Source organism: Cokeromyces recurvatus (assembly GCF_025118155.1).
Source record: "Cokeromyces recurvatus strain NRRL 2243 chromosome Unknown BX663scaffold_7, whole genome shotgun sequence".
Taxonomy (NCBI): Eukaryota; Fungi; Mucoromycota; class Mucoromycetes; order Mucorales; family Mucoraceae; genus Cokeromyces; species Cokeromyces recurvatus.
In genome coordinates this window covers 955,001-972,006 of record NW_026251393.1, presented here as the reverse complement: position 1 = coordinate 972,006, position 17,006 = coordinate 955,001, and the positions used below count along the sequence as shown (strand labels likewise).

The window sequence follows — 17,006 nt, the reverse complement described above, 5'->3', positions numbered from 1 at the left end:
ATAAACAAGTTGAAAAAAAATTGAATTGTTTATTGACTTTATTTACAGAATATATTTCAAGTATAAATACATATATTTATCTATTTTAAGTAAAGAAGAATTTAGTTGGAAGGGTTATAAAAACCAACAGATTGCCAGCGAGCTAAGAATTTACTAAATAAGTTAGCATCAAGGATAGGTGCCTTGGTAATGATAGGTGTAAGGGCACTTGTCTTCTTTGTTTGCCAGATAGGCATCTTGAAAGCCTCTTTAAAGTTACCTTCATAAAAGGAAAGTAATCGAGCAGCAGGGTTTGTAGTATCCTGAGCAAGAGTATTAACCCATTCAGAAGGTGAAACAGTTTCAAAGACCATGTTAGAGCCCCTCATAGCTTCTAATACATCTGACCAAGTGATAAGACGAGGATTGACGATATGATAGATTGAGTTATCTTCAGTGATAGGTAAATCAGCAGTACGAAGCATAATATCAACAATAGAGGCAGATGCATAATCAACAGTAATCCAATCAATGATCGTGTCCAATTCAGGCATCTTGTGCATAATAGAGCCACCACCAATAAACATTAAGGGGAATTGTTCAGAGGTGTTCCAGACACCATTTTCAGAATCACCACAGACCTGACCAAGACGTTCAATGATACATGGGAAGTTCTTTTCTGCAGTCAAATAGTTCATGAGTTTCTCAACAACAAATTTGGAATGAGCGTAGCCCATAGGCATGGAAACATGTGAATCAAGAGGAAGGGGTTCCTCAACAATTTGGTCTCCAGTAGCAGCACTAGCAGAGATACTGGAAATAAAATGTACATGCATTGGATTTATTTCTCGATATGCAAACTTGAGAAGATGATAGAAAGGAGTAATACATTCTTTATCATAATAATCAATGGTCATGTTAAAGTCAAGTACCCAAGCGCAATGCTGGACAATAGTCACTTCATTTCTAAGTTGATTGTACTTTTCTTCGGAGAAACCGAGGTAAGGATCATTGAATCGCATTGGTAAAGTTTCAACACGATCAGACTTTAATAAGGAAATATCAAGAGAACGAGATTCAAAGGCCTTGATGAGACGGTTAAACAATTCACCTTCTTTACCACGGACACAACAGTAGACCTTCTTAACACTGGGATCCTTTAATAAATCACGCAACATAAAGGAACCAAGGGTACCAGTAGAGCCAGTTAAAAGAACAACCTTATCTCGCTTTTTGTTATCATCGTGACGAGCAATAGGGAAGAAATCGGCCTTCGCCTTCTTGATATAGGCAAGAGCCAAGTTTTGTGCTTGTTGATAACGTTTTTCATTCAGTTCTGCAAGGTCTTGGTCTATACCATTCATAAGCGCTTCATGCATAGATTCAAAGCTAGGATGCTGAAACAAGAAGTTTTGAGGAATATTATCAAAATACTCTGCAATCTTATTACGAAGTTGAATTGCAGTCAGAGAATTGAGGCCATAGTCAAAGATAGATCGAGTATGATCCTTAAAAGAGGACTTGGGCACACTCAAGACTTCAGAGGCACAACTAATTAAGAAATCAAGTGTTTGTTCAGAGGACCAAGAAGAGGTATCTGCATTGATACTATCTTTATCATTACGGCTGGGACCCTCTAGGAAGTCTTTGTAAAGCTTGTCAATTATATCTTTATACATTTTTTCAGCCTTCTTTCGCATCACCGTACCCTTATCCGTTGAAGGTAAGGACTTGTTGAAAGGTAGAATTTTGACCATTTGAGGAAGAATGATACTATGGCTAGGACATTCAGCATTGGCTTCCTTGACAGCTTCATGAACGGCAGCAATAATTTCATCAGGGCCTAAACGAATAGCATACTCCAAATCAGTTTCAACTAAAGCAGCAGTACATTGACGATTTTGTCCAAAAATAGCAACTTGTTTGACAACGGGACTTTGACGAATAGTCGATTCCATAGGAACAGGATTGGTTTTTTCACCATTTTCCATAATAAGAGTATCATCGCGACGACCCAAGTAAATGTAGTAACCAGGAAAGTTGGGGTCTTCTTTAAAGAGATCATTTGTATTATAGCCGCCATCAGGACGGTTAGCGACATGACTCGCCAAGGTAGGACAGCCAGCGCGAATATAGAGATGCTTAACATCAGGCTCACTTTCATCATTGGTCTCAAAGACGCCATATGGATGACCTTCTTTATCCTTCATGTAAATACCAATAGAGCCCCAGTTTTTGCTCTTTGGGTCCAAATCAGAAGACATAAAGGCACCAATTTCAGTAGTACCATACATGTCACGAACATTGATATTATGAGATTGAAGCCATTCACCTGCTTCATGCTTAAGTGGAGCTCCACCAAAAATAATATACTTCAGGCGCTGCATCGTATTGAAATCATTCGTCTCCTTGAGATAAGGAATCATTTGTTCAAGAATAAGAGGAGGAGCACACATGATGGTTGCCTTGTTAACTTCTAAAGCATAATTAATTTCTTCTTGAGAAGGAGGCAATTTTTCTACAAAAATAGCACTACCACCTACAGTAGCCATTGAAAATAGTGCAAAAAAACCGAAAATATGGAATCTATAAAAAAGAAAAAAAAAACAATGATATATAAGCTATACTTGTATTCCTTTTCAATGACGGAAAAATAGAATAAAACTTACAAAGGCGCTAATGAAAACATACAATCATTTTCTGTGACATGAGGCATATTCTCCTTCTCGTTAACAAGAAGATGGAAAGGTTTGAGCATATTGAATAAATAGCGATTGCTGAGATATATTGGTTTAGGGAAAGCCGTTGAACCAGAACTAAAAAAATAAAATAAAATAAAATAAAATAAAATAAATAATAAATAACAAACTGATTTAGTGAAAACTTGCAGTACATGGCAAAAAAAAAGGGTTAACATAAATATAGATAACTATTATTTACCTATGAATGATTAACGCGTCTTTTTCAATGTCCTCATCAGAAAAGTGATAATTAAGAATCTTTTTATAATCAGAATTAAGAGGTTCCTTTGAAAGAGCCTCAATATCAAGAGGCTGAATGATAATAACCTTGACATCTGGATTTTGTGCTTTAACTCCTTTTATGATATTTTCATATTTAGCATTTGCTATTAACAATTTACTTTCAGTCTTTTCTAACAAGTTTGTAATAGCAGCTTCAGAATTACGAGGCGAAATAGCAAGCATAGTACGACGTAATTTCATTAAAGCCAACATAACAATAACATAATTTATTGTATGATCGCTCATAAAGGAAACCACACTTGATCTCTCAGCATCCTTTGACCATTTGCAAGCCAAATTAATTGCCATACGATCCACATCAGCATAGGTTAAAGTTTTGTAGGTCTTATTAGAATAATAACGAGTAAAAACCTTATCAGAATGTAACTTGCTTAGATAATTCATATAATTGGTAAAAGCCTTATAATGTATGGACACAGATTGACTGTTTGTAAAAGAAACATCACCAAGAGATACAGTAGTATGTGTCATTTTAGCTAGGGAATAACTATGAACAAAAAGAAATGATATTAATAAATCTAGCCAACTATATTGTGTTTCCCTTTTTTTTTAAAAAAAAACCATGAAAAAAACAAAAAATAATTCTTATATATATCTTTTTGTAAAGTCTTTGTAATAATATATTTGCTTAATCAGATAGTGTAAAGCACCTATTCTATAAGTCCATTAAATTACCAAATTTAGAAAAAATATTTCCCGGATAAAAATTCAATTCTATGATTATGAAAACTAAATTAAAAAATACTGTCGATCAAATCATTGTGCAAATTTTATTATATAACTTTTTTTTCTATCTTTTCTATTTTTTTTAAACAAAAAATCCCATATAATATGTAATTTTGTTTCTCTATAAAGCAATATTACACTTGACAAAGTAGTTCTTCATTACATAAAATAGGCTAAACATTTAAAGAAAATTTGTAGAACCTACATGCCATCTCTCCTTTGTACAACTTTAAGTCTGTAAAATTTAGAATTATTTTTTAGTAAATCTGATCTTGAAGTAGAGTTCATGACGTTTAAATAGCTTATAATGAATAAATATTTTCATTAAAAAAAATCATATTATGTAATTGTATATTTTTTTATTTTATGTATATCCCTTCTCTCTCTCTCTCTCTCTTACTTTTCGGTTTGTTTTGTTTTCTTCATATTTCTGTATATTAAACAGTTAGTGTGATATTATTTGTAGCTTAATCGAGTAAAGCAAATATTTTTTTTTTTTTTTACATTTTAAATCTTGTTCATACTTCTAAATAAAGAATTATTTTAATCTTTCGATGGTTTCGGTGATGTGGTGTCAAATCTTTGACTAAAAATAATAATTCTTATTCTGATTTTATTTTTCTAAATTTGGCTGATAATAGGAAGAAATGATTCATCCTTTTATCGGGTTTAATTTTTTTTCCCCCTTGAAAGTGAACGTGGTGTAGTTGATAAATAAATTTTATTTTAGATAGCTAATACATACAATATTCTGTTTAACTATCGTGTATTATTCCTTAACTTTCCGAGTTTATTGTATTATTTCCAGCTAATTAACTTTAGCATAAATTTAATTTATATTTGGCGTGTTTTTTTTTGGGGAAAAGGGGAATTATACTCTATATTTCTGAATATAATCTGTGGGTACTATATAGTAACCTATTAGTTATTTTCATAGAGTTTATTGAATATAGCAATAGGGGAAATAGCATGTGTATATATCAATCATCAAACTATAGATTGTGTATATCTATAGCTAATTTGTCTTACTCAATAGCATATAATAATTAAAAAAATTGTCTACATGTACATTAAGGCCAATGAATATAATTTGTAAAAATACATATTATATACAATTAAACTAAAGAATTTTATTTAAAAATTAAAAAATGACCAATGAGCACATAGCATTTATATGCTGTTTTGCCCTGGTCAGATCGCTATGGAAAAAGAAAAAGGAAAGAAACCCCCTTTTTGGGATAAAAGGGAAAATGTTAAAGTGTATGTATAAGTGATGATAATTAACTATCAGAAAATCGTTGCTGTATTGAAAGAAGATGATGGTCAGAGGGTTCAGGGATTTGGGAGTGAAGCAAGATAGTCCATTTCCAAGCAGAATTGCACATATGGAAGGCCAGCGTTTGAGCCGCATCCATTGATTTTCTCACTTTCTTAGTATGGAATGTTGATGATAATAGGTTCAAGATATAAGAGAGTGGATCTTCAATAGATCTGGGGCATTTGAAGACGATTATGCATATGCAAACAAGAAAAACTATATAAGCGTATGAAGAGTTCATTTGGATGGAAGAGGCAGGCTTGGGGTTTACCAAGAGGTAATCAACCAAGTCGCCATCGCATGCAACGAAACCGTTCACTTCTTGTCATTGTTATCATGAGGATAGGGTCGACAATCAGATTATTACGGCAATGGGATAGAAGTTTCGAATGTTTTTCTTGTATTTTTGTGCGGTAGCTGTTAAGCAGAAATCGTCTTTGTTTTCTATTAAAATCCTTATAAGACGCAGTGTCAAGATTTTCATTGCAAACTAATATCCAAAGATAAGATTTGGATAGTTGGGACCATTCTGATTTATTTTGGGATTGTATGTATGGTAGCAATTTTGTCAATAATGCATCGTCTGGTAGAAAGGAGTACATATTATATACAAAGATTAAGTCTTCTTTGTTATGTTTTCGTACTGAGTAAGAGATTAGTCCATAATATAGCCACTATAGCTGTGTTTGTTATATACATAATTTCTTATATATTATGCATGAAATACGTATAATTCAACTACTTTCTATGTACGTATATCCGAGTATTTTATATATATTTCAAAGCTTTATAATAATCTTAATTTGAAGTCATCCTTTAAATTAAAAATAACTATAATTCAAGTAAAATCTTCTATATTGTAACAAGAGTAAAAATTCTTCTGTTTTATAATTACAAATTTACGTATATCATTTTTTTTTATTATCTATATAAGCTTGACATGTTAAATAATTGTATACTTAAAGTGCTTGTCCATTGGAAACAACAATACCGGGACCACGAGTAGAGGAGAGCACGACGTTTTGAATAATTGCTTTTTTTTTAATAAACATAAATATGAGTGTTTAACTAATGTTTGTCTGTATGTTACCTTTTAAATTATTAGCTTTTCCAAATACTCTCAATTCTTCAAGAATAGCTTTGAGGTTTGCTTCAATCTCATTGTTTTCAAAGTTTATTCGACCAATACCTATTTTAGATATAAATTAAATATTCGCATTAATATTCTTATAATATATATACCAGTATGCAAAACACCCTGCTTATCTGCTTTAAAATCAAATGAACTCTTTGATTTACGAACCGTTCCTAAGATATCATCCGTAACAGTGCCTTATAGTAATGCTTTTTATTAGTTAAATCTCCAAATTATCCTTACATGAATAACTTACCCTTTTTAACAGTAGGCATTAAGCCCTTTGGACCCAAAATACGAGCAATTTTAGTGACAGAAGGGAACATTTGAGGTGTAGCAATACATTTATCGAACTTGAGTTCACCAGCCTGTACTTTTTCAATCATTTCGTCACCACCTACATATTGAGCACCTGCTGCTTTGGCTTCTTCTGCTTTTTTCCCTGTTGCAAATACAAGAATTGTTGCTTCTTGTTTAATACTTTTTGGTAAAACGAGCGAGCCTCGAATTAGAGGTGTTGACTTTTCGATTTTACATTGAATGTGAGCTTCGATTTGATGACTAGGGTTACCAACTTCTATGGCTTTTAAAATGTTGACAGCATCGGATAATTTAACTGCATCAGGATTCTCTTTCACCTTGAATTTATTTTTGGAAGCATAGTTTCTAATTTGGTTACTGGTTAGTGAAATACATCGTGATGTTGATCTTAATGTTGTACGTGAAAACATGATCTTCTCTTTGTAGAAAAAAAAAATATACCTTTATAAAAACAGGGCCTAGAGTAAATGAGGGGAAGCTGAGTTCCATTTTTTTTTTGTTAGTTTTGAGCATTACTGACTGCTTTTTTTTTTTTTGGGCTTATAGATGACTACCTAACGAAACAGTTAATGCATCAGCTTTTACTTCGTGGACAAATATCATTAAAGTTCCTATATTAGCATACAAACCTATATTCTTACAATTATATCACATAATATGTATTTTTAATATTCCATAATTCTTATTTAAAAATGCACAGTTTTTATTTCATTTCTAATTAGCAATAATCGCATTACAAAATGTTTAGTTCTTTTCGATTCTATTAAATACTGCAATGATGTTTAACATTTTTGGCACATATTTTTTTTTAAAAAAAAAAAAGCTCAGGAATAAAAAAACTATTGATTTAATAAGGCACAAATTTTTCTATTTATTATACCTCAACTTTTATCTCTTTATGGGGAATTTAATTATACTCTTTCTGTCATGCTTTCTACCGTTACTTTTTTTTTTTTTTTTTTTTTTTTTTTTTTTTTTTGTTTGTTTGTTTGTTTGTTTAAGACAATCTACTCTATATTATAAGCAAAGAAAAAGTCAAGTATTGTATAAGGGTTTAAGTTAGCGATAAATAGTGAGTACATCAACATATAAATGATGAAAAAAAGTTAGCGAATAGCAAGAAGCACCGTACATAATAAAAGATAGCAATAGTTCCTTATTAAACGTATGTTCACATCATGTGCATCAACTTTAGTTAGTTTATAGAATTTCCTTTAATTAATCCATATAATGAGACAAATTCATTGAAGGAGCAATTACCCTTTATATTCTTTATGCTCATCCAAGAGCAATATATAACTGACAAGAACCTCAAAACAATGATGACCTTCATTAATATCGCACTAAAAGACTGTATCTAACAGTATCATTTTCCAAAAAACGTATTGTTACGTTTTACAAGTGATGTCAAATGGCAACCTTTTTTGTTATCATGATAGACTTCAAAAATATGTTTCTTGTATTAAGTGTCGTTATACCATCCGTAGATACAATTCTGAGGAGTAAAGGGATTGTCTTTGTGGAAAATTTGTAATAAAAAAAAATAAGATTCCTTTGCAAAGACTAAGATATTTCAACAACTTCTTTTCGATGAATTGGTGAAGCCTCCCTTCAGCCCTTATTACTCAATACCCTAAGAAAATTTTCCTTGTTGAAAAAAAAATCACTAGTTCGAAAACCAAAGTTAGTTTGTTTCCAGATAGAATAATGAATATTTATGATGGCAGGGCTTGAAACAACTTCAAATTATACCTTAAAGATGAACAGTCTTTTGTACAGCAATCAGATTATGAATGCTCATTATGAATGTTGGCTAGTTTTAGTCTTATTCTGATAATGTACATTCTAGTGATGCTAAATTTATTTAACCACACATAACTTACCTTGAGAGGAAAGAAATCTTAGAAAAAATATACAATAATCTTTTTAATATTTATACACTGTGCTATTATAGTCTTTCACCACTTTTGTTATAATAAAATACTATTAGAGAAGCAACTTTATTGTAGAACACGATTTTATTAAATTGATTTTTTTTCATTTTTATTAATATTATAAAAAAAAGATGCTTTTCTTAGTTCTCAAATCTCTTTAAAAGAGACTTGATACTAACAGGATTAACCACGAGAAGGTGAAAGCATATCTAATCCCAAAAATAATATTACAACCCATACACAAACAAATTGATACAGGCTGTAATTTTTTCTTCTCCCTCTAAATTTCTACTTGAAAGATAAACGTCCAATTTCAACTAGTAGACACTTGGCAAAGTACCAACCTGATCCAAGCCTTGCTAGAAGAAAAAGATAGGATTCCTCACTTCCTACCCCAATAAAAAATACAGTTGGATGTAAGTTTCATTGGAAGCCGGGCTAAACATTCTGACCTGTAGCGTGGCGAAGTGGAAGGAATCCAGATATATAAAGTGCACGACCTGACTATTGTTTACCTGAGAATGTCCCTTCTTTGACCCCTAGCATCTACTTTTGACTTAACAGTAAATACAAGCTGGGATTCTTCAACTAAATAAATAGATGAAAAAACCACGGTCAGAAACGTAAGCTGTGCATCCTTATCTATTTTTATTTTATAAACAGCAACTAGATAAAAATAAAAAGAAGGAAAAACCTCCAAAAAGAAAAACAGAAAAACTAAACCTTGAGATAAGCCCTTTCAATGGTGCAGACAAAGAGTACGCTAATCTCCCTAAAAAAGGAACAGGTTTACAATTTCCAACCCCAAGTATCCTTTTTATTTCCCTCCTCCTTTGGAAATAAATCAAACTTGAGCAGTCAAAATTCGATAAGGTCCCATCAATTATCTAAGGTTGCAATAACCCAAGGTGAAGGCGGATATGCATGTAGTAACCAAAAGAGAGTCTAGGCCCTCTCCTTTAGCCATGTTATAAACGGACAGTTCTACACTCTCAAGTAAGCCAAGCTATGTGACTTGAGCACACTTCATAACCCTGACAATGTCTACCCATAGTTTCAAGTAAAAATAAAGAAGAATAGGGAAAATATAAAAAAAAGCTAAAGAAAAGAAAAGAGAAAAAAAGGGAAAAAAAAACGAAAAAATGTACTTTTTTTTTATAGTAAAATTCAGGAGAAAAAAAAAAATAAACAAAAGGAGAAGTTATTAAAGTTAAATTTTAGCAATTTTTTTTTTTTTTTTGTTTTTAATTTACTTTGCGTTAAATCTTCTCTTCTGCCTTTCTACTTGTCTTTTTTTTTCTCTCTTCTTTTTAATACTTTAGAGATAAGTTTTGCCTTTTATTTGAATGTAGTAAAGCATTACTATCTTTTTTGAAAGTAAGCAAGAAAGTAAGAAAAAAAGAAGAAGTTTGTTTACTTTTTTTATATGTATTTTTATTCATGTGAATATGTTGAGCATTCTTGTAAAGTAATTTAGCCAAAACTAGTCAAATGTAGTTACACAACAGAGCATGATGTTCATACATTCTTCAAAAAAATAAGAGTAGATAAGCAATCAATAATATAAAAAATGTCATTTTATACAGCAGTTTTATTTTCAATTGTACAAGATATTTTTGGCAGTTTATGCATTTTAAATAGTTAGGCTGTAAGCTTTCTTATTACTGTATTATGGCAATTGAGCTCTTTTTTATGATGATCATGATAAAAAGGCTCGCCTTGCGAATGGATGTGTTATCAAGCACTAGATGTTTATCATTCATATTAGCTACATCAAGTATAGTAAGAACTTGCTCTGTAAAGTCCAAAAAGTCATTACTAGTTGTGCCTTTTCTTTTTACAGCCAGCGTATTATCAGTTCGTTATTGCTGTAGTGATATTCTCCTATAGTGAAAAAGTAATAAAACCATCTTTGCAAATGGCACTTAGGATACTGATATTTGTTACCTTTTATTTCAACTTTGATTTTGTAAGGTGTTCCTATCCTATTTCACACCAACCATAAGAGCGGTGTATGTTTCTATTGAACCTAGCCTCATCAATAAACACACAGTCATTCATAAAATCTATTTTTTTGATGAATCTAAAAGTCTACTCTGTCGTATGGTTTAATTACGATTTCCCCACTGTCTTGTGCAAAATATTGTTGGACAAGGCGTTTACAAGTGAGATGACACTTTTTTTTTTTTTTTTTTTTTTTTTTTTTTTTTTTTTTTGCAAAGTTGGTCTGTGACAGCTTCAACCGTTATAGTTGGCTCATTGGCTAATATTTCAAAAATAAAGACAGTATGTATGTCCTTGAGTATCAATTTTCGGCCCTTGTGCTCTTTGGGTATCAGGGATACCTTCTTGGTCAGAATTGTTTGTCGTTTTGTTCCTTTTTTTTTTTTATCTTGCTTACGGATGTTGACTTTGAAAGCTCTACCTTTATAGCGGCTTCTCTAATGAATGAATAAATGTTCAAATTCCTGTATTAAATTAATTAGGTTTACCACCTTTGGTTCATTTTTTTTAACTGCAAAAAAAAAAAAAAAGAAAAAAAAAAAAAAAAAAAAAAAGCAAAAGTTCCTCCTATACTTGATCATAAGAATGAAAATTTGTGCCTCAATATATAACAATTACACCCTTTTCCGATGACTGTCTCTTTAATCTGAATAAACCAAATGATATTTTCAGTATTTTTGAACGTATCTTTGAAGGGACATACTTAAAGTCTCGCCATTTCTCACTACTTGCAATTGTACAAAATTGAAACACGTGCATTATGGGCATATTCTCTCTATTTTCAGCATTTAAAAGATTAATTTCCTTATTTGTTACTACTTTCTTTTTTTTTTTTTTCTTTTTTAATAATTCGAGTTCTATAGATCTGGACTCAACTAACTTTCGTTCATTAGTATTATTTAAAGAGCAAACAAGTTAGAATGGTTGTTTAAAATTTATAATCTTGTTTTAAAAAATAAATAAATTAAATGTTAATCATTATTTTATACATTAGAATCTAATTGTTTTACTTGCTCTATTTTTGTTATTTTTTGGTTTTATTGTATTTGTATTATTATTTGGTCAATCTCCTTCCTTAAGGTAAATTATTAATAATGTATAATGATGAAATAAAACTGAAGGGGTTTTCCTTAAAATAAAAGACATGGTATTATTGGAAAGTTGAATTATCTATTAATCGAAGAGCTACCAAAAGGAATCAAGTAAAGTATATACAAAATAGACACTATTTTTTTTTTTTTTTTTTTAAACAATCGAATAGTTGGTTTCTCTTGTGTATTATTGGTCAAAGTAATATGAATAGATTAAATAAAGGTTGGGCTTATTGCTGTGAAAGTCGAAATCCATTTTTACAAGTAAATTTATAAATGTTCATATATAGACTATATATTATTAATAAACAAAAGGTCTTTTTTGTTAGTTTATCCTCTTCATCCATTGTAAGCTTCCTATATAATGCAATCCCTCATATGCCCGGACCCTATTTACATTCGATTCATATGTAGTAAGAAGGCTGAATCCTATTCTTCATAGTATACACACTAACATCATATATATATATATAGTATCATTATTCCAATTCAAATTATATCTCTTTATGCATCTTATTATGTCGCTTGTACTTCAAATCCAGGAATTATTACAAAAGAGAATATTGAAGGGCATTTAAAATATTATAAATATGATGGGCTTATATATAAGCCAAAGACATGTGTTACATGTAAACTGCAAAAGTAAAAAGAAAAAGAAATACACACATATATATTAAATAATACTGCGATATTTATTAATTACACTATGATAGGCCTGCTCGTTCAAAGCACTGCTCTATGTGTAAAGCATGTATCGGTAGATTGGATCATCATTGTGCTTGGATCAATCAATGCGTAGGAGAAAATAATCAACGCTATTTCTTTCTATTCTTATTTATATTAACTGAATTCTGTGCTTATGGTGCTTACTTGTGTTTCCAAGTGTATCGAGGCATGATTATTGAATGGGGATTGAATACAGCCTATGTTCAAGACAGAGTGACAGGTCAACAACGCTTAATTACATTCCGTAAAGCATTTTTAGTAAATATAAATGTATATGCATACATATAAATATATATACTTATAAATAAGATGGCTTAGTTATTCTGTTATATATATTCTATATAGTATGTATTACATCGTGATAGAATAATAGGCTCAATTGGTATTTTAGCCTTAGTAGTATCAGTTGTTGTTCTAATTTTCTTTTTATATCAGTAAGTGTGTATTTATATTCATTCATCTTTTAACTTATATATGAAATTAGACTTTATTTAGCAGGCATAGGTATTACAACGAATGAAGCTTTTAAATGGGAAATGGTAGAAGACTCTATTGACAGAGGTGAGCTTTATAGAAAATCGGTCATTAAAGTTAACAATGTAAAAAGCCAAACAACGGCTAATTACAGTCTGAGGTACAATAAACAACGATCAAATCAAGAAGAAGAAGAAGAAGCAATTATTGAAGAAAAGAGAATTGAAAGTTTAGATGAAGTTGATAATATTTATGACAAAGGCTTCTTTGGTAATCTAAAAGAAGTCTTTTTCCCTCCAGGATTTTTGATTGGTTAATAAGAATGACTTCATTCTTTCTAAATAAACATTCCTTTTAAAATTAACATTTTTTTTTTTTTTTTTTTTTGTTCTTTTCCTTTTTACAAACAACTTTATAATAAATCAATGATCGGTACCTGTTGCTTAATCTTAATTATTATCCTTCTCCCTCCTTTGGGAGTCTTTCTGATGCAAGGATGTGGTGGTGATTTCTGGATTAATGTGTAAAGTAGAATGATAACATTTGCTATGCACATTATCTTTAATTCTTTATATTGTTTATGCATAGATGCTTAACGTTATTAGGATATATTCCTGGTCATCTGCACGCCTTTTATGTGCTTATTCGAGAAAGAGATAAAGGAAACTTCCAACAAATGGCTCCTCCACGTACACAAGCTGTTAACCAAGGACAAACTTATGGCACTACATACACTTAAAATAAACCAATCGTCGAGATATAACTTTATAATAAATAATATTTATGAATACGAATATTGGCTTTTTTTTTTTTAAAAAAAAAAAAAAGGTTGTCAAGAATATATCAAGTTTGAGTATGATGAGTGTTGTAAGGCACTTTTCCACAACATCTATAGTGTTCTAGTAGTCAAAAAAAAAGGAGGGGAGGAGAAGATGATTAAATGGTAAGCGTAATTCTTTATAACTTTCGAAGGAATGCCTAAGCAATTATATCTCGAATTTTTGATTTCCCATCAGCTTATCAGTATAAAATAAAGATTTAATCTCGGGCCTATACCGTTTAAGAATGGAAAATAAAAGGGATAAGTAAAGATGCTTGAACCCTCTCTTTACTCTAAATATGTAGCCTTTATGATTCATCTTTATGGAGCATAGCATTGTTTATTATAGTAATTAAGGTTATTTAGAAATGCTCTGCTGCATTTGTTCCATTAATTCATTCTTTATACTAAATAAGATTTTTTTTTCTCCGTATAATAAATTCTATTTATTTTATTTTATTTTTTTTTCTCTCAATTATTCATTCTTTTATTTTATCACAATGGGATCTTCTTCGAAAGATTATAAAAGTAGCAGCCACAAAAGACGTCGTGATTCAGTCGAAGAGTATGATAAAAGCAGCAAGTCAGCTAAACATTCCAAAACTTCTAGTTCTTTGAATTCAACTATTAAACGTAAAATAAAGCCAATGTTTGTTATTACACATATATAAACAGATATAATACGTATACATGTATTTATTTTATTTTTTTTTTATTTTATTTTTTTTATAGCTATTGATGAAGAAGACTATTTTGAAAAAGCAACTGAATTTCGTCTTTGGTTAAAAGAATATAAGCACAAGTATTTTGATGAATTAAGTTCTAAAGATGCAAGAAGATACTTTAGAAAGTTTGTTAAAAAATGGAATGATTACGAATTAAATGGTATTCATATAAATATATATATATATATATATATGCGTATATAAATGGATGAGACAACATTAAAATATATAGTATATATATGTTATTAGAAAAATTTTACAAAGGAATCAGCTCTACTCAACTTGATTCTTCAGATGCAACACGTTATAAATGGTCATTTGCAAAAAAATTAGATAATCAATGGGAGTTGGATACTGTACGCGATAGTGTAGACAGTATGACAAGTGGAAATAATAATAACAACAAAGAAAAACAAATGAGCAATAAAAGAAGAACACAACCTGTAGGTCCTACTATGCCAGACAGTAACACACTTACATTAGGTATAATTTTGGAACTTTTTGTATAATGAAAATCAAGAAACTAAGCTTATATATATATATATATAGAAAGAGAAGAACGATATGAACGTGAAAAAATGAATCGTAAATATGAAGCAAGGAAAAGAGCAGAAAGAAGAGAAGATATATTAGATGAAGTAGCACCAAAGGAAATAGGTCGTGAAGCAGCACTCGCAAAAAAGAGAGCTTTGAATGCGTATCATAAAAGAGAACGTAGCCCTGACATTGAATTATCTGAGGCTGATTTAATGGGAAGTGATGATTTCCAAGCAAGGTAAAGAGAATAATATTTATGGATAGATATAATAAGATGTGTATAAATGAATCTATTCCGTGGTAATAGGTTAGCAGCAGAGAGAAGAGCAAGAGAAAAAAGAGAAGAAAGAAGACAGGATAGACAGAATCAAAAATTAGCTCCTATTTTAAGCAAAATGGAAGAATATAAAGCTAAGGAAAATGCTACAATGGAAATGTTTAGAAAGATGGCAGAGGAGCAAAAGAAGAGAGGCGCTTTTTAAGCAAAAAAGAAATTGTATTATATATTGTCTGTACTTGTTTGGTTTAGCACAGTATTTAAACTCGAATCTCAAATAATCAAAAAGTCGTTTAAAATTACGTAGAAAGAAACTATTTTGATAAACGAATATTTCTGTTTTATTAAATTGTATGCGTATTTATTGTTAATACTTAACATTTACAAAATATTTATTATCTTGTGTATTAAATTCATGTATGATATTCTCGATCCAAGGTATATATGTGGTCCTCAACAATACTTTATCCTTCTACTTTTCAGTTTATTTTACTATTGTTCTACATGAGATACTCTTATCAGCAATCAGTCGTCGTTATTGTTTCAATATAAGTCATTTTATGTTAACACAATATTTGTTCAATTATTATTTCAAATTAAATGCTTACTCTATACTGATAAAGCTGTACTTATTGAAGATAAAATTCAAAGACATCCAAACTATGACTTATAATATTGAAGAGAACCTTGTCAACTATATTATTCTAGGTCTTTTAAAATGAACAAAATATACATCATATATGTACATACTGTATCTCAATTCAGAGAAACAGTTCTATTTCCTACCTTGGTGTACCGTTTAGTTCAGACATCTATTTTTATTTTATTTGATGTCTTGAATTGCATTTCAACTATCATTGCTATTTCTTTCTTAAAGTATTCAATAAATGTTTAGCATTTTAATTCCATCTATAATAATACAACTTGGTTATTTTTAATAAAGCTTTTCTCATTGTCATAATTTGGAAGATGAGGCAAATAGAGATATTAGAAAGCAATTCATAGCTACACTAAAGTCATGTTACAAATAGCTAAGTTACTAACTAGATATACATGATAACATATCGTATAAGTATTATAAAGTCTTAGCTTTACCTTAAAATATTCTTAACTATTGTAAAATTTTAGTATTAAAAAAAAAAAAGAAAAGTATGTTATATACTCAATAACTTGTTAGAAAATTAAGCTAATCGTTAAATCCTACCATCAACGTAGAAATACTTTTAATAAGTCAGAACAACTAACTCATTGCAAGTCATTCATAGCGATAGATCCCGTCCTCTAGTTTTCTTTGTCCTATGTTAAATGCAATAGGCGTATCCATTAGCAACTTAAAGGGGCATCTAAGAGCGAATCAACAACTAATCATCTCAAAATGTACTTACATAACTATTGACGAAAAAATATATGTATACACATATTCTATTTGCTATTTTCAGATGCAGTGTCTATTCTAAATGTAAGAACAAATTGAAGATTCACTATCCTTCCTTTTTAATTAGTTCATTAACACATAAACTATTTCACTTCTTCCACCTTAATGTCCTACTTCCTTTGATAGTCCTTTAGTTGACCGTTTGTAACATCTTTCACAAAGCTTGACTATTTATTTGATCATAAAGGTCCAATTTCACTATCATTACAGTCTAAGTAAAGGCCTCATAATTTACTACTCTCTTCTTTCTTTTCCTAAAAATGTAATAATACGTTTTTTTTTAATTTCTATAATAGTTTTATTGCCTGTCAATATCTATAATGAAATTGTAGCTTACTTGTCATTAACGAAATAATTTACGGCTACCATCTACTGCTGAGAATAACTATCCTTTAAGTATTTTATTCTTTGAGGGGGCCATCTTTTTTTTTTTTTCGTTAGTTAGCATAGGATTGTTTTA

At 30.3% G+C, this 17,006-nt stretch overlaps 7 protein-coding genes across 7 annotated transcripts; 4 read left to right on the top strand and 3 right to left on the bottom strand.

Moving 5' to 3' along the window:
• Positions 1-101: 101 nt before the first annotated feature.
• On the bottom strand, positions 102-3,494 carry BX663DRAFT_431462 (uncharacterized protein; the record flags this gene model as incomplete). The annotated part of the gene is made up of 3 exons (XM_051522871.1): positions 102-2,565; positions 2,649-2,795; positions 2,920-3,494. 3 exons carry the CDS (start codon positions 3,492-3,494, stop codon positions 102-104), a joined length of 3,186 nt encoding a protein of 1,061 aa, XP_051384859.1.
• A 2,455-nt stretch (positions 3,495-5,949) lies between these two features.
• On the bottom strand, positions 5,950-7,060 carry BX663DRAFT_503881 (ribosomal protein L1-like protein). Its single transcript, XM_051526833.1, has 4 exons — positions 6,459-7,060; positions 6,310-6,399; positions 6,158-6,256; positions 5,950-6,100 (listed from the first exon to the last, which is right to left on the bottom strand). Exons 1-4 carry the CDS (start codon positions 6,931-6,933, stop codon positions 6,027-6,029), a joined length of 738 nt encoding a protein of 245 aa, XP_051384858.1. The 5' UTR covers positions 6,934-7,060; the 3' UTR covers positions 5,950-6,026.
• Positions 7,061-10,082: 3,022 nt separating this feature from the next.
• Positions 10,083-10,514, top strand: BX663DRAFT_503878 (uncharacterized protein). The gene has a single exon (XM_051526832.1). It carries the CDS (start codon positions 10,129-10,131, stop codon positions 10,345-10,347), a length of 219 nt encoding a protein of 72 aa, XP_051384857.1. The 5' UTR covers positions 10,083-10,128; the 3' UTR covers positions 10,348-10,514.
• A 770-nt stretch (positions 10,515-11,284) lies between these two features.
• BX663DRAFT_503876 (DHHC palmitoyltransferase-domain-containing protein) lies at positions 11,285-13,116 on the top strand. Its single transcript, XM_051526831.1, has 9 exons — positions 11,285-11,384; positions 11,456-11,541; positions 11,604-11,663; positions 11,723-11,816; positions 11,868-11,965; positions 12,027-12,194; positions 12,266-12,536; positions 12,624-12,712; positions 12,763-13,116. Exons 1-9 carry the CDS (start codon positions 11,382-11,384, stop codon positions 13,067-13,069), a joined length of 1,176 nt encoding a protein of 391 aa, XP_051384856.1. The 5' UTR covers positions 11,285-11,381; the 3' UTR covers positions 13,070-13,116.
• Positions 13,117-13,156: 40 nt separating this feature from the next.
• Positions 13,157-13,578, top strand: BX663DRAFT_503860 (uncharacterized protein). The gene is made up of 2 exons (XM_051526830.1): positions 13,157-13,275; positions 13,341-13,578. Exons 1-2 carry the CDS (start codon positions 13,178-13,180, stop codon positions 13,489-13,491), a joined length of 249 nt encoding a protein of 82 aa, XP_051384855.1. The 5' UTR covers positions 13,157-13,177; the 3' UTR covers positions 13,492-13,578.
• BX663DRAFT_503857 (uncharacterized protein) lies at positions 13,563-14,040 on the bottom strand. The gene has a single exon (XM_051526829.1). It carries the CDS (start codon positions 13,907-13,909, stop codon positions 13,739-13,741), a length of 171 nt encoding a protein of 56 aa, XP_051384854.1. The 5' UTR covers positions 13,910-14,040; the 3' UTR covers positions 13,563-13,738.
• BX663DRAFT_503856 (uncharacterized protein) lies at positions 13,970-15,469 on the top strand. Its single transcript, XM_051526828.1, has 4 exons — positions 13,970-14,205; positions 14,305-14,457; positions 14,547-14,780; positions 14,847-15,469. The coding sequence occupies exons 1-4, from the start codon at positions 14,073-14,075 to the stop codon at positions 15,074-15,076; spliced, it is 750 nt and encodes a 249-aa protein (XP_051384853.1). The 5' UTR covers positions 13,970-14,072; the 3' UTR covers positions 15,077-15,469.
• Positions 15,470-17,006: the final 1,537 nt, after the last annotated feature.

Bases quoted from the DNA above. Each gene is read 5' to 3' on its own strand.
- BX663DRAFT_503881 (XM_051526833.1), bottom strand. From the start codon at position 6,933: ATGTTTTCACGTACAACATTAAGATCAACATCACGATGTATTTCACTA. The intron at 6,257-6,309 runs GTATATATATTA...TATCTAAAATAG, and splicing joins GCAGGGTGTTTTGCATACTG to GTATTGGTCGAATAAACTTT. The intron at 6,101-6,157 runs GTAACATACAGA...TTAAAAAAAAAG, and splicing joins AAAAGCTAATAATTTAAAAG to CAATTATTCAAAACGTCGTG.
- BX663DRAFT_503878 (XM_051526832.1), top strand. From the start codon at position 10,129: ATGGCAATTGAGCTCTTTTTTATGATGATCATGATAAAAAGGCTCGCC.
- BX663DRAFT_503876 (XM_051526831.1), top strand. The intron at 11,542-11,603 runs GTAAATTATTAA...TTAAAATAAAAG, and splicing joins GGTCAATCTCCTTCCTTAAG to ACATGGTATTATTGGAAAGT. The intron at 12,713-12,762 runs GTAAGTGTGTAT...ATATGAAATTAG, and splicing joins CTAATTTTCTTTTTATATCA to ACTTTATTTAGCAGGCATAG.
- BX663DRAFT_503860 (XM_051526830.1), top strand. From the start codon at position 13,178: ATGATCGGTACCTGTTGCTTAATCTTAATTATTATCCTTCTCCCTCCT. The intron at 13,276-13,340 runs GTAAAGTAGAAT...GTTTATGCATAG, and splicing joins GGTGATTTCTGGATTAATGT to ATGCTTAACGTTATTAGGAT.
- BX663DRAFT_503857 (XM_051526829.1), bottom strand. From the start codon at position 13,909: ATGCTATGCTCCATAAAGATGAATCATAAAGGCTACATATTTAGAGTA.
- BX663DRAFT_503856 (XM_051526828.1), top strand. From the start codon at position 14,073: ATGGGATCTTCTTCGAAAGATTATAAAAGTAGCAGCCACAAAAGACGT. The intron at 14,458-14,546 runs GTATTCATATAA...ATATGTTATTAG, and splicing joins GAATGATTACGAATTAAATG to AAAAATTTTACAAAGGAATC. The intron at 14,781-14,846 runs GTATAATTTTGG...ATATATATATAG, and splicing joins CAGTAACACACTTACATTAG to AAAGAGAAGAACGATATGAA.